General features: G+C 38.6%; 1 protein-coding gene across 1 annotated transcript; it reads right to left on the bottom strand.

Moving 5' to 3' along the window:
• Positions 1-455: 455 nt before the first annotated feature.
• Positions 456-1,566, bottom strand: l(1)sc (lethal of scute). The gene has a single exon (XM_017251064.3). It carries the CDS (start codon positions 1,503-1,505, stop codon positions 747-749), a length of 759 nt encoding a protein of 252 aa, XP_017106553.2. The 5' UTR covers positions 1,506-1,566; the 3' UTR covers positions 456-746.
• Between the last annotated feature and the right edge of the window lie 14,014 nt (positions 1,567-15,580).

The raw sequence follows: 15,580 nt of genomic DNA, 5'->3' as shown, positions 1-15,580 counted from the left end.
TCATATTTACCTTTTAGTTATTATGGATAGAATTTGAAATATGTTTTGTAGCCATTTTTGAATACCAGTTTTTATATGAAAAGTTCGTTTCCCAATCGATATTTTGTTTTAAATTCTCCAATAGTTGGGTAGTTTTAAGACTAAGATACATTCTAGAATCTTTACAGATCTTAATAGAATTTTAAGATCTATAAGGACTTCATATGCATTATATTTTTTCAATGTAAAGATCATTTTTGGTTTATTATTTATAGTAATTTTTTTTAGAATTTCCTTTTAGAGATTCCTTTGTGAAATTTAAGGAATAAATATTTTCAAAGCTATATTGCTTTTTATAAGAAACCTATAGAAAGCTATATTGCTTTTTATAAGAAACCTTTTTAACTTTTTTGTTGTTTTCCTGTAAAAAGATTTTCCTGAAATTTAAAAATTCAATAAAAACCAAATGTAGTAAATTATGTTTTGATATTTGTTTTTTTATTATTGCATATCAATAATGGGTCCTTAAAAATAGTTAGTTTAGTGTCTTCCATGCTTACAACAAACTTAGAACTATGAAAAAAATTTGTTTTATATCATTGTCTTCCATTTCTTAAATTAGGGTTTTGAAAAAAAAAATATTAGAGGATCTATCTCTCTTTCTCTCACTGTCTTTCTGTCTCACTCACTCACTAAGGCAACAATTTTTTGTTATTTACAATTTGTACAAGTTTTTGGTGGTTTTGTTTTTGAGGGGTTTGGGGTTTTCACTGTTCCTGCCAGGACGAGATGTAGTCGAGGAGCTCCTCGTCGTCGGGCTGCTCGTCGCTGAAGCTGTCGAAGGACTCGAACTTCAGGTTGCGATGATCGGGCAGTTCCTGCTTGACATAACCGGAACCGGAAATGTCCGAGCCGGAGTAGGACGGAGTGGGCGAGGCAGAGTGGTAGGAATGATGGGCCACGAACTGATGGTGCTGGGGGCTGCCGCTCTCCAGGCTGTCGCTGTAGTCCTGATCGTGGTAGCTGCCATCGTTGCTGCTCTCATCGGCTGAGTTGTAGATGGAACGGACGGGGGCCGAGCCAGTGCCATCATCCAGCATGTCCTGCAGGCCACGGATGTACTCGACGGCGATCCGAAGAGTGTCCACCTTGGAGAGCTTCTTGCTGGCGCCGCGTCCACCGTTCGAGAGGGAATTGATCACACTCTGGGGCAGATGCTGACGGAGATTGACGAATCCATTGTTGACCTGCTTGACGCGATTGCGCTCCCGGGCATTCCGCCTGGCCACCGATGGCAGTTGCTCGCCGTACGGCATCGTGTTGTAGTTGTACTTCTTCTTGGCCATCATCGGGCCGACGTTGGAGGGGGTCTGCATGTTCTGCAGTTGGCTGTTGCCCAGCGGCATCTTGGGGGCGATCAGCTGATGTTGCTGCTGGCTGAAGAGCTGCTGCTGTTGCTGTTGCAGCATCATGAAGTGTTGCTGCTGCTGCTGGTAGTTGGTGTTGCTGTTGCAAATGCTCGTCATGGTAATCCTTGCGAGATGTTTTTGCTTGCTAGCTGGACTGTTGCTTGTTGACTGTTTGGAATCAGATTCCGTAATGATAATTCTCGTCCTGGCTAGGGGCCTTAAATACCCCCGAAGTGAGCTCTGCGCCGGCAGAGGCAGTGCCAGCAGAGGCAGCAACAGCAACAGAGGCAGCAATAGCAACCCCTGTTTTCTACCTGACCCCCGGAGTCCTTGTGCCCTTTTTACAAGTGATCCTGAAACGATCCTCCCTTTCGTTTTGTATGCCTGTGGGTGCCTCCTTCTCCTACTCCTACTCCTCATACCTACTCTACCAATGTGACCCTCTCTTTCACACCCCAATAAGGCCGTCTCTTTCCACCCCTACACAAAGTCCTTTTGTCCTTTGGCTGTCTCGTCTTTTACTTTTACTACAATATTTTTCCTTTCTGCGTTTGCGTTTTGGGAAAATCGAGTCTTAAATCTCAGATCTCCAAGATCCTTGTCATGGGCAAAAAAAAAGAGAAGAGACGGAGGACGAAGGACCAAGGACTTGAATGCACTTCCACTTTTGTAGATGTCGTTTGCATTGAAAGCAAAAAAAAAAAAATTTTATAAAAGAACAGAGTTGGGGGGGGAAATGAAATTCATTATGGAACTTGATATAAAATGCAATCCATCATGTGAAAGAAAACGAAATCCAAAGACGACACTAAGCACTTTTCACTTTTATTTATTCATTTAATTTTTTTTTGGGATATATTTCCCAGACTGTCGGGTGTCCTTGAGGGAACTTTACATACATTCAGTTGTTGTTATTATTCAGCCACATTTGACACGTGCTTCCGATCAGTGCCGCCGATATTACCATAAGCTCCAGAACAATAATAATATCGACAGGCCCGCGACAGACAAATCCCACAAGTGTGTGCTGCATCATGAATACTTTAATAAAAGGGGGGACACAAAAAAAAAAACAATCATAAATAAAGAATCATTAAGAAGTAAACAAAAAAAGAGAAAATAATTTGCATGGGCTTCGTCACGAAACTGGCGACGCCGCCTTGACATTGATATTGACAGTATTCGTCGGAATCAAAGTTGTAGTCTGCATATATCCAGACAAAGTCTTGGTTTTTTTGCAAAAAAAAAAATTTAGAAAAAGGCGCTACACTAAAATAAAATATTAAGAGAAATCTGAATTTAAAAATCATTAAAATAAATTGGTTTGAAAAATTGTAAATAAAGGGTAGCTACCAATTACAAAAGCATGAACTTCTCAAGATTATATAAAGCATATAATTTCATTTGCATAAAAAAATATATTCTAAAAATAAATTTAAAAAAAATGTTAAAAATTATGTATGTATTTAAAACTAAAATCCATAAATTTAGTCTATTTACTTCTTACTTCTTATTTAATATAATCATTTCTATAGAATTTTCTTCAAACATATTTCTTAAATAGTATCGAACTCCTAACAAATCCTATGAAGAACCAGAATTAACCACTTTTTTTCTTAGTGTAGGAATCATTCCTCATTAACTTGTGACTCTGAATTTTTTATGCTGGTTCCCCCTCCTTTTTTTAAAGCATTCATAAATGTGTAAAAAAAATTGTTCTGTAAACGAAACAGAAACTGACGAATATTTTTTTGCAAAAAAAAGGGAAACTTTGTTGCAGGCCAGGGGAGTACCGTTAGTGAGGGGCAGCGTAACGAGATTGGGCCAATAAATGCATAAAACCTTGATTAACCCAAAAGGAGGAGTCCGCCGAAAGCAGCTGTCAGAACAAGATCAGAATTTATAGGAGGAGCCCCAGAAAAATCGAAACAAAAAAACTCAAAACCATTTTCCATTTTAATTGGTTTTTAAAAGCTGTGGAAATCCTTAATGCATTTCTAATATTCTGAATGAAAATCGTTTGCGTCATCACCTGCACGCCTCCTCTCTCCAGAAAATAAGGACGAACCCTTTTTTCTGGGAGCCTCTGTTCAATTTGCTTCAATCACACCCCCACAGAAACAAAAAAAAATCAAGGGAAAAAATGTTTTGGTAGCATTTTAATTAGCCGCGGAATACGAATGATTAATTAAAGTGCATGAGACGAGGAATGTGCTGGTCTGGCAGGTAATCCTGATAATCCTTTTGAAAAGGACCTGCAGGGTTGTCAGGTGCCATGCTGAGGGCCAATCGGAGGGTGGCAGCGCAGCGCCCTCTGCCGATGATCATAAAAATGTGTTTTGGAATTTTTCCAATTGGCCGGGGCACTCTAGCGACATCTGCAGGTCAGAGTTCTTTATTACAGGATTCTTGTAAGGATCGTAAGATAGAGAGGATATAGGGGATGAAAATACTGGAGTACGGTAGCCGGTTTGTTCTATATTTTATAGGCACATGCAGGTAACTAGGTAACATATGTAAGAAGTTTCTGGTTTAGTACATGATCTTAAATACATCAAACATAAATAAAAACTAATACAGAATATATAGTAATATATAGAAAATAAAAAAAACATAAACCAAATAGTTACAAAATCGGGAAAGTTTATATAAACCTGAAATAAAAATAGTTCTTGAAGTCTAAAGGTTATAGAAAAATATCAATTACCATGGCTTTGTTTTAAGCCGATCTTTTTCCGTTTCATACAACATTTTTATTAAAAATTTGTCTTTACAACAAAACTTTTATATTGGTTTTAAGGATTGATTTTTAAAATAAACCTATTTTTGGGAGCGACCTCTATTTTTCGTAGACACAGTATTACATGATTCCAATAAGACTACATTTTATACATTACAAGATAGTATCATTCTATAGTGTATCATTCTGAGACCAGTACATCAAGTACCTCCTTTCCTAGTTATAAATATTCCTTACATATTGTTTTATTAATAAAATAAAACATAAAATTGAGGGTTTTTCAAATCTTCCTAGTTGGCTCATTTCCGATTATCACATATCTGCCAATTTATATCCGATCAGGATCATTCTGTGATAAGCACATGAAGTAAAAATCTCTTTTAATATCCCTACCTTAATATCACTATTTATTTTTTCGAATATTTCCAAGGGGTTTCTCAATCCATAATCCTGAAGTTGTCCAAATGGAAATAAATATAGACAAATATTAAATTTATTATACATATTTATAAATATGAACCAAATCTCTTCTACTTTCCTAGAACTCTTTCCAAAGATGCAGCTTGCATCCTCGTTCCTTTGGGATTTTTTTTTGTCAAAGTCTTATCTGTCGTAAACACAATTAATTATATATTTTATGTGCTTACTGTTCATTAACACTAATTGGAATTCAAAACACCAGCTACTGGAGGACGGGATCAGCTACTGGGACACACTTCTGACCTCTGAACCCTCGGATCGGAATAAGAAATAATAAATCCGATCACGTACGATCCGGACAAGTGTAAAACGTGATGGACGGGATCGGTTGGCAAGCTACAGTTACAGTTAAGTCCGATATTGTTGGTTTATTTTTTTTAAGGATGCGATATCGTAAGCGTGAAATCTGTCAGCTCCGAACTGGCACGATCTTGAGAGAGATCTATATCTATTTGTCACATCACATTAATTTGACTTTTTATGGGTGTTCCTCTGGTTTTTTGGTGAAGAAGTATCTTTCGAATGGATCGCAGAGCGGAAATTGTCACTTTCGGTAAAAGGATGAATGAAATGAAAGGAAATTAAATGAAATGAAAGCGAAGTGAAACCTTTTTGGGGATTTTTTGGATAAAGTTGAAAACTGAGGTATCTTTCGGATATATTTTCTTGATGATATTTTTGCACGATCGCACCTAATAACGGTAATTTGCACGCACGCTACTTGCGATAATTGCAACAGCAAATGTGCTGACAGGCACAGGATACGATTGTGCCTCTTGCAACCTGCTCCTGCCTTCTGTCTACTGCCTCTTATAGCCCCAAAGCCTGGCAACCTGGCAAAAGGCCAAAAGCCAGAACCGAAACCGAAACCAAAACCAAAAGTTAAAGTCAAAGTCGAACCGCGCTTCCCGATGAACTGAGTGAGATAACACTTCCCGGCTAAATCAGCGGCAGGGCTTCGGTTATTAAAAAACGGCAGTGGGAAACGGTTGGAGCGGGATCTATACACCTAGAGAAAATAATAATGACAGAAGTATATAATGGCAGAAGTTATTGGTGTTTTTATATAGCTATTTTTAAATGAAAACTGTAGAGATTTTTTAAATATATCCTTTAGTTACATCTCATATAGGTATTATGTGTATCTCTTTTGAAAGAACTCATAGCTCACATCAGGATATACCATTTTAAGATCGGTATAAACTTATGATACCATATTTTTCTTTATTTTACCTTTTTATTATTATTTTTCTATTTACAATATAGTATCATAAACTAACCACATACTAAAATATATTATAACATCTTGGGCTTCATTTAATCTTATATAGTTTCCTCCAAAATTAGGCAATTCTTTTCAAGATAACCCCTTGAAAAAACCCCACCTCTTATGAGAGTTTTAGAATTAAATAAAGACCCATATAAACCATATATTTTAAGGATTTTTGTTTCCAGTGTCCTGGCGGTGGCGGCAATGCTTGATTGTTGTGGTAACCGAATACGCACCAAGTGCGAAAAAATGTTGTCGAGGTGTGAAAAATAACTGGCCAGAGTTGGAGTGCTCATTGAGCATCGCGGGCGGAGGGTAGCTGTGGATGGAGATCGAAGGAGGAGCTCACCAGTGGTGTATCTGAGGATGATGATGAGGAGGATCTCCTGGCTCCTTTGGCATCGGTGTCGGGGCCGGGGCACGCATCGAAGGTGTTGAAAGATTTGCGCTTCTAAGAAACGTTTGTCGTTGTTGTTGTTGCGATTTCGGTGGCTTGATAGCCCAAGCTGCTACTTCTCCAACTTCTTCAGATCTTATATATATGTATGTATATATATATATATGAATACGTGAAGAGCGAGAGCGGCCCCCAGATGATATTTGTCGATGGTGTCGAGGTGTTAAAATTACCCCAAAGGTACATAATAATTACCTTAAATTGCAAAAACAGCGAAATAAATTTTGCAACCGAGCGAGTGAGCGAGAAGGCCGAGACGTGAGGGCCTGAAAGGGAGGTAGGCCGCACCTTTGGCGGTAACTTTTGAAGCGTGCCGCAGCGTTGCCAGACCGTGGTCCGCTTGTCCAGGAGGTAGGTCGGTCGGTTAAGTTATATACGAGTTATATGGGCATAAAAGTTCAGAGCCAGAAGAGCATGCAAATGGGGCGTGTGTCCTCCATAAAAATTGAATGCTGTCGCCGTAATTAAGGCTCAAAAAAGTTCGAAGAGGTGGTTGGGGGGGCTGGGACCAAGAAAAATGACAGTCGAAGCTGTTAGCCAGGGGCCGATCTATTTAATTAATTGCTAACAAGTTGAAAATGTTTCAATGGTTTATGGGCACCAGGTTCGGGTGCAAAAAAATGGGGGGAAAAAATAAAACACAAAAAAGTAAGACAAGTTGGGCATCCTTGGTGGTAGCGCTTTGGGCCGTTTTGAAGTTGAGAACATCAAGACAAATTGTGATGGCTTTTGTTGTTCGGCTGCTTTTGGGATTCTTCTGGTCATCGATGCTGTTAACTTGATGTTCTGGTTCTTGGTTATTTTTTTTTATTTTTTGGGTGGCATGGAACTGTTATCCTGACAAGGATGAGGATCTTACAAGACAAAATACAAGTTTAGGGTTTTATCATTTTTGAAAGCTATTGTTCCCTTTTCTATGAACTCTAACAAAAGTATATTAATTTTAGAAAATAGTTAGAATTATTTTATGGCTTTGCTAGTATTTTTCTTGCTAGTGCGTACTTTTTCAAAAACCAGCTTTAACCTCAAAATATTCTTTAAGTTATTCCTAGTACTGCCAGACTTTTTGCTGTTAGGGTCACCAAAAGTCTACTACTCCCTGAACAGAAACCAAAAACCCAACGTGTTGACATTTCAAACAAGAAAATCAAAAGGTCTTAAACCAGATACTTACAATCATTTACCAAAGAACCTGTCTCTGGTAAAAGTGGCTAAAAGAAGTGGCTTAAAAGTTGGCAACACGGCTCGATCGTGCGAATCGCATTTATCAATGTGAAAAATGAGTTGTGAGGCGGCAATTATCATTAAAAGTAACATGACTGCCGTCAACGTCTTGTCCTCCACTCTACTGTACTGTCCCGACTGTGTTGTCTCCAGTTACTCCCTATCCGTATCTCTCCAGGGACATGGATGTATATAAATTCCAGATGTACAGAGATTGATCTAACGCTAATTAATGATTAAAAGCCGGCAATTCGGGGCTCCCGTTGTTTGGTCGAAAAATTATGCAAAAGGTAGGTCCCTATAACCCAAAACAAACAAAAACACAACGAATGAGGTTCGAATGAGTTTGCGGTTCGAATATTTATGGAGTGATCGCAGCGGGTGAAAAATAAAAAAAAGATACAAATATATCCAGAATACAAGTAGCACACGCCGGCAATTCGCCGAAATCCACGAGATACTTTTTCTTTCGGATAGAATCATTCTAATGCCGACTGGCGCTCTCCTGTTACAATTTTCATTTCTTTGGAAACAAAAAAAATACAAACGGAATTATGATTGTTTTTATTTTTTTTCCACCCTTCTGATGTAATTTTTCATGTGCAGTTTTTTTTCTTTCGATTCTCGGCGGTCAAGATGCAATTAATCTAAATCCAATTATAAGACAAAGCGGGTCAGGCCAAGGGCCATTAACCGAAGTGTATTCCATGTGTATCCGAATCTGTATCTGTATCTGGGGATTCATATATCGGAGGCAAAGGGAGATTTTAGTATTGAAATCAATACATTTAGCAGTCTTTTGTTGGCGAGGATGGATCTCCCCTCTGCTGTCGGAGCGTATCACTTCCTCTTGGTTTCTGGCCCCCCGAGGGAATATATCGCCGAGATTCGAGTAAAAAAAAGCCAGCATATCGTATTACACTTCCACCAGAAATCGACTTGGGGATAAGGTTTGCAGACGAGGTCTGCTGCAGCTAACAAGATGCATGAAGTGTTTAAATTGGTGTTGAACCATATTACCCCCTGACTGGGCCCAGGGGTGAAGGGTTATGCGAAGAAAAAAATAAGTAGAAATGTTTATTGGCCAGTTTATTTCATTTTATTTGATCCACTCTTTAGGGATCCTATTATTTGGCCATAAAAGAGGGGTTTAAGCTTCTAGAGGCGAGAAAATAAAGGTAATTGGCGGACAGCTAAGCGAACGGACGGAGAAGATCCATTAAAACTACTATTACCCTTTGAAAACTTTTGTAAAATAAGTAGACATTGTTAAGAAAGTAAACTTCTTATATTCTTGAGGAAAAGGTCAACTTATTCTGATTTTTCTGACCATAAACCCTTTTAAACTTGATAGAGTAAAAAATAAAAACTTAAAAAATACATCTGCCCAGCTAAGACCCACCTGAGAGTCCAAAAATTATACCCAACTAAGTCCCAGCTGAGCTGTTGTCCTCCAAAAAAATGCTAAGCCGATTTTAACCTTTTTTTTTGGGAGACAGAAATCTTACAGAGTACTTAGTGGTACTCGTACTTATCCCCATCAGACGAGGAAGATACAATATTATATTAAAAAGTTCAGAACCAGAACAGACCACACAGCCTTGAAATCGAGCAGCACTCGTATTGAAGGCGATAAGTATCTTAATTTTGGGTGCCCTAAGTCCTACGATTTATGCGACTTGATTCCATTGAATCTGACAATTACAAGGCAACCGATACCGAGGATCCCGCATAAGTGAGCTGGCCCCCAAAAGGATTATAAAGGACAATGGCGGTAAATATGAAAAATTGATAGACTTCCAGGATAAAGTCAATGAAATTTATGACTTATTTAACGCGGCCAGTTCTCTAACACCTTCACAAATACAACAACGAAAAAAAAGGAAGATATTCTCCCCCGTGACTTGACGTTTTTATTTCTACGCTCCTGCAGCGATCCTGGCCCGATCCTGCGGTCGTTAATAGCCCTTACTTTTTTTTTCCTCATATACAATATTATTTCTCCATTTGGTTTATCTGCCAGCGCATCTAGCCAGACGCACACACAAAAAGGACGAAGGATAAGAGGCTCTCGTACCTTGTAGTTTTAATAATTTCATATTTTTTTTTGTGTTTGGTCATCGCAGTTTGTGGAAATTTACACCGTCCACGTATCGTTACCCTAGAATCTTTTCTTTCCTTCTTATTTTTTGTGTTTTAAAGGTCAGTGGATATTGAGTCCCCCCGCCTCCATCGAGGGGAAACATATTGTTTTGTTTTCGATCTCTCACTTCGTCTTTCTCGCCGTCTTTAATTGCCATTTATGCGGCCTAATGATCAACCTTCATAATGGCAAAAAAAAATATGAAAGACTTGAGGATCAAGGGAATAGATACGTAGGCGTCTGTATAAACTACATGGTTTTTGTGGGAGGTACTGCAGGGTAGATAAATTGAAAATAATACTCTTTAGATAAATATCTTTAGATATTTTTTATAAAAACTCTTCTGAGGCTTAAGCTTGAAATTTTTTTTTTTTGGTTCAGCTTAATTGGTTTAATTTTGTGCTTGGATGCTTTCTCCGGGACTTGAGAGAGATCTCTGTTTCGGGCATCGATCCCCGATCCATGGACTTCAGCTCGAGCTCGAGCTATTTGCGTGCTCGCCGGCTATTTAAATGCCATCCCCGATCTCCTTTCAAGGGACACGCGTGGCTGTCATGCGATCCCAGGCCAATTAGTCGTCGGAGCTGAAAGGCCCTCCCGTCCAAAACAATACAAGATGAATGGAAATTCGTGGTCAAAGTGTTGATAACTTCATTTCAAGCTAGTTGAAAGCTGCAAAAAAAAGTTAAAGGGGGACCCCACAGGAAATGCGCTAAACACATTTTAATTATACACAATAGAGCTGATTAAAATGCAATTTGCGAACTGAAAGGGGCATTTCAATTGTCTTGAAATCTGAGGACGGAAGACTGAAGACTCTGGCAAGCAACCGAGTGGAGAATCTCATCCATCCAATCCATCCTGCAGCTGGCCAGCAACTTTGGATAAATAAAGTCATTAAAATGGGATCAAAATTATGGTGCAATTACGTTTTTGGGTGGCCAGCGAATTGAGGCGATTTCAATTACCTTTTGATCATGGCCATTAGTCAAGAATAATAAAATGAAAAAAAAATCTCCACCAGATTACACCAAAAATTATATATAAAATAAAATAAAGAAGCCAAATCTGGTTTCGGTAACCTGAGCGCCCGAGTGTCCGAACGGGCACATGCCAAGCTGGAAAATTCTATTTTTCTACAGTGTCCGTCAGTGGAAGCCCTGAAAAAATTAGCCACGGCCGTGAAAAAAATAGCAAAAATACACAAACAGTAGTCCCTGCTACTGTGCAACGAATCCCTGCAACAGCTGGCCAAAAAATGTACTTATAGTAGCCATCTGGTTGCTGCAACTCGTCTTGACCTTGCAACCAGAACTAAACTGTTGGCCATGAATTTCATGGCCAGTCCAAATATTGACACCGCCTTCCAATGCAAATGTGAAATTAATTTCACTCGAATCAGCTCTGCTCAGTGGGAAGTTTTCCCAACACTCATTCGAAACTCATTCGATACAGCTTCGAGTTTGTTTTGGAATCTCTACTTTATCTATACAGGCTTGAAATTTTCCTTTCGAAATTGGCAAATTATGATTTGTCTTACAAGATTTGTCTAGTTTTGTCTTTCTGCAGTGTCTATTTCATAGCCAAATCTGATCCCATTCTTGATAAGTGAACTTTTAACGATTTAATTATAGTTTCCTCACCAATCTTCATTAAAATTTTTAAGTTATTCTTTTTTTTTTATATTTTTTTTTAACATTTTTTGGCCTTGTTATGTAATGGCCGATTTTCATATTCGCCTATATAAGGCACGAGGTTATAGCCATATCTCAGCCAGTTCTCATCCGATTCTCGAACGGCATACCTTAAATGAATTCTGGGTCGATTTGCTACCAATCTGCATCAAAACCCTGCAACAAAATATTTTTTATATTTTTTTCCAAATTTTGAGGGGAGACCCCTTGTGAAATGGGGTTTTTCAGATGTAGCTCAGAGTCATAGCCATATCTCAGCCAATTTTCATCCGATTCTCGAACGGCATACCTTAAATGAATTCTGGGTCGATTTGCTACCAATCTGCATCAAAACCCTGCAACAAAATATTTTTTATATTTTTTTCCAAATTTTGTGGGGAGACCCCTTGTGAAATGGGGGGTTTCAGATGTAGCTCAGAGTCATAGCCATATCTCAGCCAATTTTCATCCGATTCTCGAACGGCATACCTTAAACGATTTCTGGATCGATTTGCTACCAATCTGCATCAAAACCCTGCAACAAAATTTTTGTAAGATTTTTTTCCAAATTTTGTGGGGAGACCCCTTGTGAAATGGGGATTTTCAGATGTAGCTCAGAGTCATAGCCATATCTCAGCCAATTTTCATCCGATTCTCGGACGGCATACCTTAAACGATTTCTGGATCGATTTGCTACCAATCTGCATCAAAACCCTGCAACAAAATATTTTTTAGATTTTTTTCCAAATTTTGAGGGGAGACCTCTTGTGAAATGGGGTTTTTCAGATGTAGCTCAGAGTCATAGCCATATCTCAGCCAATTTTTATCCGATTCTCGAACGGCATACCTTAAACGATTTCTGGATCGATTTGCTACCAATCTGCATCAAAACCTTAAAAAAAAAATATTTTTTAAATTTTTTTCCAAATTTTGAGGGGAGACCCCTTGTGAAATGGGGTTTTTCAGATGTAGCTCAGAGTCATAGCCATATCTCAGCCAATTTTCATCCGATTCTCGAACGGCATACCTTAAACGATTTCTGGAGTGATTTCCAACAAGTCTGCATTAAAACCCTGCAACAAAATATTTGTTAGATTTTTTTCGAAATTTTGTGGGGAGACCCCTTACGAAATGGGGTTTTTCAGATATGGTTAGAGTCATATCCATATCTCAGCCAATTCTTATCCGATTCTTAATAGATGTACGACTCGAAGGAGCAGCTTAAAACATTAAGAAAAGGTGAATGCATTTATGAATGAAAAGTTCGCACGCTTAAAAAAAAATGCAAGTGCATCAGAAAAAATATGTATGTAAAAAAAACAATAAGGGGCAAGACACACGCGAGCTCTGAGGTTGCACCTGATAATTGACAAAACCTGCCAGTTTCGAGGGCCTTTTGCTTTTGGCTTTTGGGGAATGGGAGGTTGGCCAAGACAGCAAAAGCAGTGCAAAAAAAAACAGGAAAGGAAGCGATGTTGTGGGCTTTTAATAAGAAGAGGGAATACTCTGAAAACTAAAAAAAGAGCTTTATTTTTGTAAAATTAATAACTTTTAAAAATTATATAAAATATTTTTCATACTTTTAAAGGGCAAACAAACCCCTTTCTTAATCCAAACAACTCAATTACAGAGTATCCAGAGAGTATTCAAGAGATGTTCAAGAGTAAGCGCCGCCTGCATTTCATTTGTGGAAATGATTTAAAATTGCGGTTTAGACACTGCGGTTGCCCATAAAACAAAAAAAAACCTAAAAAGGCAATGAAGAACTATAGAAAAATTACGAAAATATATAGACAGATCGATGAAGAGTTCGTGGAAGTGGCGCACATTTGTTTGTTCACAGCAAAGCATCCCATAGATACATGTGTATCTTTGTGTCTGCAGTATCTTTGTATCTAAATATTTGCGGTCGGCGCACAAAGGAGTGAAAGGATCTGTCTCTCTCTCTTAAGTTGCATCAGAAAAGTCAAAAGGATCAAAAGTATCCTCGGGCATGGCTGTCAAAACAAATATTCTTAAATGGCATAACGACATTCAAAAGTGGCAGGATTCTTTTCATGAACAAAAAAAGGAGTAAAGGAATAATGTTTGGTCATGCCCGATAAACTCTTGAACTCTTTGCTTGGAAAAGGAACTCTAGAACGTTGCGTATTTTTTTTTTTTTGGGATATCAGTTTGGTTTTTTTTCGGCATTTGGCTCGGGTTTTCTTTGTACGCGTGGCTTATGTGGAGATGCCGCATCCTGCGCCAACGGGTAATTACAGATCATGATTTATGGCCAGCTGACCCGGCCCCAACAACAACAAAATCAGCCAAAAACAAAAGCAACACCAACCATCGATCGATCAGTTCAGCTCTGTCCGCCCATTTTGGCCCCTTTGGGGCAACTACAAAAACAAAAAAAAATCAAGAAGAAAAAAAAAGAATCTCAACTGCAGATGCGTCGCTCTGTCTTTGTTTTGCGTTTTTCGCATTTTATGCAAATAAATAAAAAGATCACTAAAGAAAAAGCAACAACACACATCCCACAACCAACATCCAACATCCATGTAGCAGAAACTGCAGGGCGAGTGTTTGACAAAAGTCGGGAATCTCGAGCAACGCCACCGCAGAGATTGATGAAGACCAGAGACCAGAGGACATCAAAACTATTCGCCGCACAGTCTTTTATGCACAGAAAGAAAAAGAGGGAATATTCTTTAAAAAATATATAATTTTTATAGAGTTTATTTACTGGCTTAAACTTAATTTAAAGCCAGTTGTTCCAAAACAAGAGGCCATGCAGAAAATAAAAGTTATAGCTTCCATTGGTTGGTTTTTCTGTCTGTTTTTTAAAGATTAAAAAAAATATATATCTCTGAAGTTTTAAAATCTAGAGGTACTTTAGTATTTATAAATACATTTTCAAGATATTCTTATAAATTGAATTATTTTTTTCCAAGATTATAATCTTTACAAATATTTATTTATTACACATTTTAATATAAAAAATATTTCTTTCAGTGCTTTAAACTAATTGTTTGCGAGTCCCAGTCACTTTATGGGCAAAATCCATATAATCCATCAAAGAACATCTCAGACGCTTCGTGTTACGTGTTTCGGAATTTCAATGTGAGATCTGTAGTCCAATTTTATAGTATTTCGTATTATTTTATTTCTTTCTTATTTTAATTTGATTTTCGTTGCAGTAGAAACAAGTGAGAAGGGCACGAGTGTTAACCAGAAGTGGTTTGTCATCGTTGTCATGGTCGAATTTAGTGAAAATTTTTGGCCAAAAACTATGCCTCAAGTGGCTGGCAATTAGAGGCTGGTGTTTTCTATTTTCGTTGCACGCTCTAATGGGATTATCAGATAGTTGTTAAAGCCCAGAACTTGACTGTGACGGTGGTCTGGCAAAATAAATACTAAAGTGCTTCTGAGGAGGTCACACCTATTATGGGATTACGAATGTAATTCAGACCTCAGACTTGGCACCTTGAGTTTATTTTTCTTAACAAGATCAGGAAGAAGGAAAAACCCTACTGGGTGGTATATCATAAAAATTATTACACTTACTGGCGATTAGGCGGAGAAGTCCTGGTTCTGGATTTTTTTTGCAGGAGGCTGAATTTTCCGCGATTTACCAATTGTCCAGGCGCCGTTTTTACTTATTAGGCCGTTTTTGGGCCACAGGTAAACCCTTTTCCGGGCAGGTGGAATCTTAAGCTAGGTCAACCTTGGCCAGGTCAACAAAGTCAGGGTCACCGAGTAGTGGGTCATAAAACGCGAACCCGAAAAACTGAAACCTACAGGCCCAGCTCTAGGAATTCCCCGGGCAAAATACAAAGCGTTTTGAATGATCGCCGAATAAGGGAAAAACGAGGGAAAAAGATCGCGGATCATCATCATGGGAAGGACAAGCCAAACAGAGAGACCCAAGCAGAGGTAATGGCGCCTACCTAAAGTCAAGAAGTCCGCACAGGTCCAGGTCCAGAATCGAAATCGGAGACAGAGTTATCACATTTGGTATGTAACTACATTTATCACAACTTAATATGACAACTCAAATAACTTTTGCCTGGCAGGGTTTCAGGCAGGACTTGTTCTCCGCCTGGCTGGGCCGGCTTGTCACATTTGGCCAACACTAATTGGAACATATATTTTTCCCCTCTTTAGGCCCCTTCGAGAGCTCTTAGCTCTTTTGGATGATGTACGTGCAGTGCTGG

The sequence above is a fragment of the Drosophila bipectinata genome, chromosome XL, assembly GCF_030179905.1.
Source record: "Drosophila bipectinata strain 14024-0381.07 chromosome XL, DbipHiC1v2, whole genome shotgun sequence".
NCBI lineage: Eukaryota > Metazoa > Arthropoda > Insecta > Diptera > Drosophilidae > Drosophila > Drosophila bipectinata.
Note: the sequence above shows the minus strand (reverse complement) of the source record. Positions and strands in the feature narration are given on the sequence as shown.